A 10830-nucleotide genomic window follows, 5' to 3' on the forward strand; every position below is an offset into this window, starting at 1 on the left:
TTGCCATAATAGCTTATCATAGGGCTTAGGAGGTTATTCACTGAGTGCTGATCCTTTCTCTAGAGCACAAACTTCTTGTGTTTATTTGAATTCCATTGGCCTATTTGGGTGGAGAAAAAGGCCCGGTGCAAACACCATGGGTGTAAGGGTTTAGTCAAAGTGCAGTGCACAAAGTGTGTCACCTACCTGTGCTTCACTCCTGAAAAAAAACTGCTTCATAGAGTTCCACAAGCACCGAGCGGCAACACCACAAATGATGTGAGGAAAGACACAGGACAGGACATGCACTGAAATGAAGCGGTGATGATCAAACACTGGATTATTGTATTGCAAATTGTTCTGATCTTTGTTTTGAAAAGTAACTTGTAGGGATGCACCGAATATTTGGTAACCGAATATATTCGGCCGAATATTGCAAAAAAACCCACACATTCGGTATTCGGTGGAATAAGTTAAAAGCAAGGCAGAATAATAGCGGCGTGTTTTGATAACGCAATCAAACAGCGTGCCGTGGCACACGGAGTAAAATGTCGGCAGTGTGGCGATCCGCCCATCATGGCACTCGCATTTGCGACTAAAAATAGTTTTGAGAGAGCAAAATAGGCTTAAATCATTCAGCACGCTGTGCGAGCAGCCTACAGATTTCAACCAGCAGCAGAAACGAAAGGCGAATCCCACCGATTGTGGGTTGAATGGGGGTCACAGACACAGACAGTAATGTATTCCTGTCAAATACGGCGGCCATCGGCTTACCGGCACGGAGAAGTCAGCTCCAAAAATATCCTCTTCTTGGTGTCATGACTGCCCAGAAGTACCTGAACAGCCGAGCCAGCCGAACACAGGCCTGAACAGCCGAGCCAGCCGAACACAGGTATGTGACGTGTCAGAGGAGAAACGAGCCGTTCATGGTCCACAAACCTCACCGCACTTTAGGGACTGTTCTTTACTTATGAAGGGACTGTTCTTTACTTGTCAGGGGAGGAGGGTGGCTGGTTGATTTTTATTTTATTTATTTATTTTATTTTGATCCCCCCTATGTTAATCACTTATTGATGCTGTTTTTGAAGTATGAATAAGTCAATAAGTAATTTATTCCATTGAAATATCATTGATGTATTATAGAAAAGTGATTTATCTTTTTATAAATGACAAAAGGCACATCTGCCTCATTTTCGCTGTGGTATCGTGATACTACTCAGAACCATGATATTTTCATTGGTATCGTACAGTGGGTCCCAATTTTGGCACCGTGACAACACTAATCTGGAGGGTTCATCTGCAAAAACGAATGAAAAACTAAACAACAATATTTGGTATTCGGTATTCGGCCAAGCGTTTAATATTATTCGGCTTCGGCCACAAATTTTCATTTCGGTGCATCCCTAGTAATTTGTTTAAAGTTCAAAGAATTACACTTAGTCTCTTTGAGACATTCATTTCAATGGGTTGTTCCACAATGTTGCCTACAGGCAACGAACCCCAAAAACTTAAAAAAAAAAAAAAAAAAAAATTGATGATGTTTATTTGGTCTTTTTTAAGACATAAAAACACTCTAAAAATTTCTTTGCTAACTGGCATCATAATGCGTACCATGTAGGCCAAATAAAAGAGGTCCAAAAAATGAGGCTTGTGGAACACCAACAGAGCGATCAACAAACGATGAGGTCCTGTTCCCAACTCATTCCGTCCATCTGATCGCATCAACAGAGAAATTTAAAGTGGATCATTTAGAAAGAAGAACATTATGATTCACAGTTTCAAATGTCCAAACATGCAGCTGCTGCAGCACGGCCACTGTCCAACTTTAATTAGATTCTTTCAATCAAACAGCAGGCAGCCGTGTCAGTGGGCTGAAGGTGAGCTCGTCCTGAGTTTAAAAAGTCAGTAAATTGTTCAGTTACCACTTTTTCAGTAATCTTAGACACAACAGGCAAAATACTGATGCGTCTGTAGTTTACCACATCAGTTGGGTCACCTGACCTGAAAACAGGAACTACAACTGCAGACTTCCATGCATTCAGAAAATGGACCGATTGAGCGAGTGTGTCTCTAAAAATGTTGAATCCTTCTCAAACATGTCTTTTGCCTTTGAGGGCTTTAGATTACTTTAAAGGATCTTATAGATCTTTACTTGGAAAACTTTGGCGTGCGTCAGATTCTGCACTGAGTCAGTAAAATATCTAGTTGAACTACTGACTCCGACTCCGACTTACTGTTGTTGTTCACAAACTAATGAAATGAAACATCATTTTAGTTTTTACTGAAGATTCGAAACAAAGTGTGAAACTACATCACTGATTCTGTTCGTAAATTAATAATCAAATATTTCCTGGTCATGAATGTCATTATCACACAAACACCCCCACATATGTTGGTATTATTTCAGGAACCCTGGTTTGCAGTGAGTCATGAAACTGACTGAATGTATTTACCTGTCCAGGACTCCAGGTGTGCAGTCAGAGCCTGAGGGAGCTGCCAGGTCTTCTGCTGCTCCAGACTCCAGGACTGACCCTCCAGGACCTTCAGGACCTCCGTCGGGACAGTGATTCCAGCGGAGGATGTGTGGAACAGACTGGAGCTCACCAGAGATCCTCTAGATGTTTGTGGACGCTCTCTGCTGGAGGACTTTGTACCTGGTGACGTGTGCAGCTGTGAATGACGCTGAGAACCTGCAGCAGGAAGTCCAACAGGTGGAGCTCACCTGAACCGGCCTCTGATTGGACTCCACAGAACCACAAAACATTTTCAGTCAGCTGAGTGAATGGTGCGTTCAGGTGCTCTTTGTCACCCGTTAAAAGCAAGTTAAACTGGTGCCAGGTCCACATGATCTGATGCTCCATGCTAACATGCTACCATGCTAACTTCACTCAACAGAGTTTCTGAGGACAAAAACCTTTGTAAGCTGGTGACTGACGGTTAGCATGCCTTTTAGCACACCTGTTAGCTCAGCGGCTAACATGACACTGGGCTGTGTTAGCATGACGTCATCCTGTCTGCTGACTGTGTCGACCAGTTTAAACTCTACAGCTTCCTGCACCTCCAGTCAATCAGAGTTCAGCTCCATCAACACAGCTTGTTATTGGTCGACAGTGTGAACTCTGTCAGCACTCTGCACAGGTAAATAACGATCCCTCACACCTGTGAGTGACTTCACTGTGATGTCACTGAGGTGAGCAGCTTCTGTGACAGGAAGTTGTCATCAATCAGTCCATCTACAGAACACTCTTGACAAAATATTTTAACATTTAAATAATTGTTTTCGTTGTTTGAACATTTTTTTGGTTTCATTTTTTTTTCATGGAGAGAATTTGATGCTTTTCTTCGTCACATGATCAGGAAGTGAACACCTGTGTGTTAGATAAATCAAATGAGTGACGGCGCCACGCAGCGCGACACGTTTCACAGTGTTATGAGGGTTAATAAATGAGGATGATGATGGGCTGATGAAGCAGTGATGACACAGCGCTGGTTAGATCCTCTGTGATCAGCTGCAGGTGTCACCTGACGTCCACCTCACCTGGACTGATCATCAGGAAGCTGCTCAGCTGAGGAGGAGCAGAACACACACACACACACACGTGAAGCGTCATGATGATGTCACAGTTGGTCCTCTGCGCATTAACGTATTCATGATGTGATATTAAACTGATGTGAGCCGTTTTGCTGAGGAGAACACAAATGTTACATTTCTGAAATCATGATAAATCCAACGTGACCTGAACGCACCACTAGAGACTGACACCTGCTCACTGGTTCAGATGGTGGAGTTACCTGTGTGACACACCTGAGAGACGTCAGGGTGACGAAGATCATCTGAACGTACCATTAAACTTACAAAGGATTGTGGGATACCGTGGAGTCACACCCAGGTGTTTCACCTGGTGACATCACAGCCAGTGTCATGTGATTGATCCATATTATCAATAAACTAATTTGTCTGTTGATATTGTAAAGTGATGATGATGATGATGGTGATGGTGGTGATGATGATGGTGATGATGATGGTGATGACGCCGCTGACTGAACGAGGAAATAAAAGCTGATTTGGAACTGACGGCTGTTTTATTGATCAGTGACGAACGCACACATCAGATTATTAATATGAATATTGATTAAAGATCAGATGCTTCAGTGAGGAAACAGCAGCTTCTTTATTGATCCATAAACCTCAGGAAATAAAAACAATCAATCAACAGAAACATCAGTGTCACTGTACGGAGGCTGCAGAGGACCAAATCAACACCTTCACTTATTAACCACAAATATCAAACAGTTTTTATTGATTATGGATTGATTAAGGTGAGACGCCCCAGGTGAGCTGACATCATGTGACACAGTTATTCTTCATATCACCAGCTTCAGAAAATAAAAATATGCAAATCAGGCAGAATCTCATTAAATATTCAGATTTTCAGACGTTTCTTAAACAGAAATCTGATTGTTGGATAAAATCAGGTTCAAATTTCTGATTTCGTTTTGTTGACAAATCAGAGTCAAAGATTTTTACTGAGAGACTTCAGGATGTTTTAATCAGAAAACACTGTCCACAGATTTATGTTTAAAAAATGATGTTTAAAGTTACAAACTGTTTTATGAATCGGGCTGTGAATGAAAAACAAACCTTCAGGATACAGACATGATGTCAACCTGGACAGTCTGGAGGAAGTGATGTCACAGCTGCTGCGGTGGAGATTATGAGTAAAAAACGTGGAGTGTAAAACTGATTATTCATGGAGCAAAAATGAAACCCTACCTGACACCATGCCACACTGAATCACTCACATTCAGACAGTTATCTTTCGTATCGTAAGTTTTCTGAAGCATTGGCTTTAAATATGCAGATGATGTGACTGAATACTGACTTCTTGCATTTCTGAGCTCAGATGAATATAAATCTTTCACGTGAGGCGTCTCCTCTGTCACAAACTTTCTGAATTATCTGGCACGTTCAGCCACATGTCAAGGCCAAGGCCACGTGACATTTCCAGGAGTTCAAAACTATTCCAGGAATTTTCAAGACTATAAAAAAATCCTGCCTGACGTTTAACAAACATCAGATTCAAACTCTGACAAGACGCGGGGAGGAAATGAAGACACATACGTGATGGTGAACTGGAATCACCACGTAAATGAGTCACAGTAACGCCAGGTCCAGACCGCACGCCATGTTTGTCTGCTCCTACAGGCTCTGTGTCAGATCAGGTGACTGAAGTCATAAAATCTGTCTGTGACTTGGCCGACAGACATGACGGACTACATGTTTGTCATCAGATTATTCTCGTCCTATTATTATGATTATTATTATTTTTACTAACTCAGTCTCTGTGTCTGTTCATGTTCCAGCTGAACTGTGACTGTAGTGACATAAAAGCTGTCACCAGATGGGCGGAGCTACATTTGAAGTACTGCATGAAAACTATGACAGTCACTGAATCCTCCACAGGAAGTTCCTGCAAATGTGTCACAATAAAAGCCTTTTTATAAAATGAAGGGATTCTCTCAGCTTTTAATTTGAAACAGAAACAGGACGTGTTGAGTGTGAGAATGATAAATGGTGTCGTGTGTTTGAGGGGAACTGCCCATTGGTCCGACCATATTAAACCCATTGTTCCGAAATCATCATGATGCCCTGTGGTTAAGGTCTGGTTAGGTTTAGGCACAAAAACCACTTGGTTAGTGTCGGGAAAAGATCATGGTGTGGGTTAAAATGAAAAAGAAAGTGACAAACACATAAGCCGTGAGCCTGCTTAAAATGAAAAAGAAAGTGACAAACACATAAGCCGTGAGCCTGCTTCGCTTCAAGCCTTTCCCAGCTGACCCAGAGCCGGTCGCGGCGCACCATCAAGGTAGAAATACGCCCGCCGGAAGCCGTTCAGCACCGCGGACCGTCGGACTAATGGGCTGTTGGACCAATGACATGGACCCATGTTTGAGATGCAGCTGGTAGCCTCTGCAGCTGTGCTGAGTAAAGGCCCAGACACTATCTGTGAGTTTGATTCCTTTATATCCTCCATTATGAAGAAAGAACATTCTTTGCTAGCTTGATGCTAATGGCAGTACTCAGCGGGTTGATAAAGTGCCTCTGCTGTTTCCTTTTTACTCTGTGTGCTAACGTCCCTACAGGAAATATCTAAAAGGCTGGGCTGTTGTTGTCCTACAGTTTCCATGGCAACAGATCACTCTGTGTTCCTATTGGTCAAAGAGTTTCTGTTGGGACGTCGTGAGGCACCCCAGACGTGGCGTCACTTGTTGTCTGCTATGACACACTACACCAGATGAAACCATGGATTATTGTTCATGATCCAGCCGACACCGTACGACGCTGCGTCAGGCTGTAATTGTGCAGTCTGAACCCGAAATTACAGTCTCCATCCATGTCAGTGAAAACATGGATGCTTCACACACAGAAGATCTATACAATCAGCACAGTTTCAAGATTAGAGTCACCAATTCAGTATCTGACCAAATGTCTCCCCTTCTGTTCCTGAGATATGACGTTAAAACATGATGATGTCACAGTCAAGCTGACCTTTGACCACAAAATTCTCATCAGTTTATTCTTCAGTCTGAGTGGATGTTTGTGCCAAATCTGAAAAAAAAAAAAAAAAAAAAAATACCTCAAGTTATTCTTGAGATATCCCGTTCACAAGGACGGGACGTATGGACGGACGGACTACCTGAAATATAATTCCTCTGCTCTTAGATTTCAACGGCGGACATGGATAAAAACACGCCACACATGTCAGAGCTGCGTTACGTCATCAGCTACAAAAAAATTAATCTGCTGTGTTGTTACATCACATGGACGATTCTCCACCAAAAGATTTCACTACAACTAAAGTCCAAAACTTTCAGGGATTTTTACTAATTCGATGACTTTCCAGGTTTTCCCTGACTGTGGGAACTCTGTGTCGAGTGTGTCTCTCTGCAGCCTCCGATAAACACCACGCCTGATTGGAATTAACATTTGTTCTCACTCAAGGATGTTTCCTCAGGCACTGCCATCAGACTGACAGGAAGTAACCTTTACCATGCTGATCTTTAGTTTCACTCTGTGTTCAGGACACTGTAACCTTGGTGACATGACAGGAAATGAGGGTCTGATGACATCAGCATCAGGACAGAGTTTTAATACTGCCACACGGATCAGCACAGTTTCCATCAGCTGCGTCTCATCTTATTATGGTCTGTCAGAGACGTGGACATTCAGCAGGACAAAGACATAAGCCTCCACGGCGGGGCGCCGCAGAACTCCTTCTCTCTGATGTACGTCCATAAAGAAACAAGAATCCAGTGACAGTGTGATCGTTGATCTGAGCCGGTCACATGATCGTCAGTCAGCTCACTGAGACGACACGTCATCAATCTGACATCACACCTGGTGCCCTTTGTCTCCTGTCATCGCTGTTAGCATGTTAACATCTATCAGAGCACCAACCACATTTATCACTTCCTCCATTGTCATAATAAAGGCCTTTACACAGCCGGGGGCGTGGCCAATAAACAACGCCGAAATGCAAAATACTCGCCTGCGAATGTTTTGTTTCTAAACTCTTCAGCTCGCTGCTCCAGGCAGACGATGCCAACGTTACAGCGCAGTGTTTGTTGGTTGATTTGGGGACAGTCACGTGTCTGATAGCTCACTCGTCCTGTTGTTAAACATCCCGTCAAATGATACTTCCTGTTTGTTATGAACTTTGACTCTTGCTAACATGACTTTAGCTCTGCGGCTAACAGCTGGGTCAAATGGTTCTACGAGCTGACGATCTACAGATAACTCCCGTTACTACGTTTTATCTGAGGTTTGTCCTATTCACTGGACCGTTGAACAATGTTTCCATTGCATAAGAACCTCACAGGGTGTAATGACTGTTCCAGGTATTAGTCAGACCCTAAGGTGTTAGTGGGGAAACCGAGTTATGGCTTAAATACAAAAAGCATGAAAATATAACTGAATATAACTTTTATTTCTTTGGAAAGTGGGCGTGGTTTAAGACGGACAACTCTGAGGTGTCCATCATCAGAACTGAACGGACTCTGTGAGCATGTCTTATATAATAGTCTAAATGGAAACGATAGAGGATCCAGACCTGAGCCCTGAGGAACCCCACAAGTGATAACTGACAGTGTTAACGGGATGATCATGTGTCAGCAGCTGTCCGCTAACATTTTAGCATAAGCTCTGTTGTGTTTAAACACCCTTCCTCTGTTGGACAGTTTCCGCCTCCACGTCAGACATTAACCCCTGACTACAGACACCTCGGAGGACATTAACCCCTGACTACAGACACCTCGGAGGATGACTACAGACACCTCGGAGGACATTAACCCCTGACTACAGACACCTCGGAGGACATTAACCCCTTACTACAGACACCTCGGAGGACATTAACCCCTGACTACAGACACCTCGGAGGACATTAACCCCTAACTACAGACACCTCCGAGGACATTAACCCCTGACTACAGACACCTCCGAGGACATTAACCCCTTACTACAGACACCTCGGAGGACATTAACCCCTGACTACAGACACCTCGGAGGACATTAACCCCTGACTACAGACACCTCCGAGGACATTAACTCCTGACTACAGACACCTCGAAGGACATTAACTCCTGACTACAGACACCTCCGAGGACATTAACTCCTGACTACAGACACCTCCGAGGACATTAACTCCTGATCACAGACACCTCCGAGGACATTAACCCCTGACTACAGACACCTCCGAGGACATTAACCCCTGACTACAGACACCTCCGAGGACATTAACTCCTGACTACAGACACCACGGAGGACATTAACCCCTGACTACAGACACCTCCGAGGACATTAACTCGTGATCACAGACACCTTGGAGGACATTAACTCGTGATCACAGACACCTCGGAGGACATTAACTCCTGACTACAGACACCTCAAAGGACATTAACTCGTGATCACAGACACCACGGAGGACATTAACCCCTGACTACAGACACCTCGGAGGACATTAACTCGTGATCACAGACACCTCCGAGGACATTAACTCGTGATCACAGACACCACGGAGGACATTAACCCCTGACTACAGACACCGCGGAGGACATTAACCCCTGACTACAGACACCGCGGAGGACATTAACCCCTGATTACAGACACCGCGGAGGACATTAACCCCTGACTACAGACACCGCGGAGGACATTAACCCCTGATTACCCTGACTACAGACACCGCGGAGGACATTAACCCCTGATTACAGACACCTCGGAGGACATTAACTTGTGAAACGGTGATGTGTGAGCATCAGTGTGAACGAGCGTCAGTGTGAACGAGCGTCCCCGCTGTGTGAAGGCCTGACGAACACTGCTCACACTGAACTGATGAAACGCAGCAGAAGGAAACACTCAGACGTACCCTTCAAAATAAAAGCTGACAGGAGGAGCTGGGGGGGGGTCTCTGATCAATAAGCACTCGTCCTGTTTCAAGTCAGCAGCTTTGTTCTGAGAGGAAATGACTTCCCGTTTTGGTCCTTTCAGTATAAAATCAATATTCAACATTAATCAGTCAACACGCTCGCTAATTGCACAACGCTAGCAGCCGCAGGCTAGCTCTACTTTTTACCCATAATCCCACAGGCCCAGCATCAGTGTGCAGGTCTGAGCCCGGCCGTCGTACCGATAAAGCTCAGTGAGCGCCAGCGGAGGGCGCGGGCTCGCCGCTTGCAGCTGTCAGTAACGTGTCAATCCTCTGCCTCTAATTGGAGGGTTTAGGCGGGCTGCAGGGGGATGCAGCCGACCCCGACCCCCCCCTCATGGCAGACCATGGGCGCCATGAAGGTCCAGCGGTTGGTGTCGGGGTTGTACATCTCCACGGAGCTGAGGTTGGACTGTCCGTCATATCCGCCCACCGCGTACAGACGTCCAGACGTAGAGACCAGCGACACTCTGCTGCGCCGTGTGTTCATGGCCACCAGGAGGCTCCACTGCCCCGATGCTGCACTGAAGACCTCCGCCCCACTCAGGAAACCTGAGCCATCGTAACCCCCTGCCACGTACATGTGACTGCCCAGAGCCGCCGCCCCATGTCGGCAACGCTTGTTCATCATCGGCTCCGCCTGGTGCCAACGGTTAGTGTGGTGGTTGTAGTACTCCATCTGCAGGACGGGAGGGGGAGTGCAACAAATACTACAGTTATATATTTTTAGTTTAAATACATTTACTCATTTATATTAAGATATCTTTATATACTACAGTAAACGTGTGTGTCAGTGGCGGCTGCTGGTCTTTCAAACAGGGGAGGCTCACTTTAAGTTTACATCATAACATGTGTCATATTGTAGCGAGGCAGTAACTTATAAAAGGAACATTTAATTCAAGCTGTTTTTCAACCACACTCATGACATAGAACCACAGCAACACACACCTCAAAGATTTTCAGATGGTTTAAACTCCTGAACTGTACAAACAGTGAAAATGAGCTATATGTTTTATGGAAACACTCTGTCAGAAGACAGGGGTCGCCGATGCCGGTGTGTATTTCCACAGCGCTGTCAATCACAAAGGGGTTCAGCCTTTTAGACAATTCCTCCAATCATTATGCAGACACCAAGCATCCTCTCCTGCCTACTGCTCCATTAGGTCCCAGGGAGGCTGAGCATTTATCCAATGAGCGTCTCTCTTTGCTGTATGAAAAAAGCCTGCTCAGCGCTGTCTCATAGGAATGCTTGGAGGCTCCGTGTCCACCGTGCTGACACGAGAATGTATGACAGGGAGGTCGCGTTTGAAAACTGGTGACAAACAGCTGACGTTTGAACATCATAGTCATGATGTTAAATGCATCCTAG

At 44.9% G+C, this 10830-nt stretch overlaps 2 protein-coding genes across 52 annotated transcripts in view; one reads left to right on the forward strand and one right to left on the reverse strand.

The window, feature by feature from the left end:
* Positions 1–4054, forward strand: part of bfsp2 (beaded filament structural protein 2, phakinin) — a 12410-nt gene extending 8356 nt beyond the window's left edge. The window contains exon 7 of one of the 2 annotated variants that reach the window (XM_050033126.1): positions 2387–2526. In XM_050033126.1, the coding sequence (XP_049889083.1) occupies positions 2387–2405 (19 nt within the window). In that variant the 3' untranslated portion in view covers positions 2406–2526. Of the gene's footprint in view, positions 1–2386 lie in introns of both variants that reach the window. The other variant, XM_050033124.1, reaches the window with a different exon arrangement.
* A 1975-nt stretch (positions 4055–6029) lies between these two features.
* The window catches only part of klhl18 (kelch-like family member 18), a 64919-nt gene continuing 60118 nt past the window's right edge, over positions 6030–10830 (reverse strand). The window contains exons 10-15 of one of the 50 annotated variants that reach the window (XM_050033117.1): positions 9251–10140; positions 8986–9017; positions 8858–8921; positions 8506–8537; positions 8378–8441; positions 6030–8291 (exon numbers count right to left, since the gene is read on the reverse strand). In XM_050033117.1, the coding sequence (XP_049889074.1) occupies positions 9754–10140 (387 nt within the window). In that variant the 3' untranslated portion in view covers positions 6030–8291; positions 8378–8441; positions 8506–8537; ... (1 more) ...; positions 8986–9017; positions 9251–9753. Of the gene's footprint in view, positions 8292–8313; positions 9018–9049; positions 9198–9218; positions 10141–10830 lie in introns of those variants that run through there. The other 49 variants (XM_050033118.1, XM_050033105.1, XM_050033116.1 and 46 more) reach the window with 49 other exon arrangements.

This window comes from Epinephelus moara, chromosome 21 (assembly GCF_006386435.1).
Source record: "Epinephelus moara isolate mb chromosome 21, YSFRI_EMoa_1.0, whole genome shotgun sequence".
NCBI lineage: Eukaryota > Metazoa > Chordata > Actinopteri > Perciformes > Serranidae > Epinephelus > Epinephelus moara.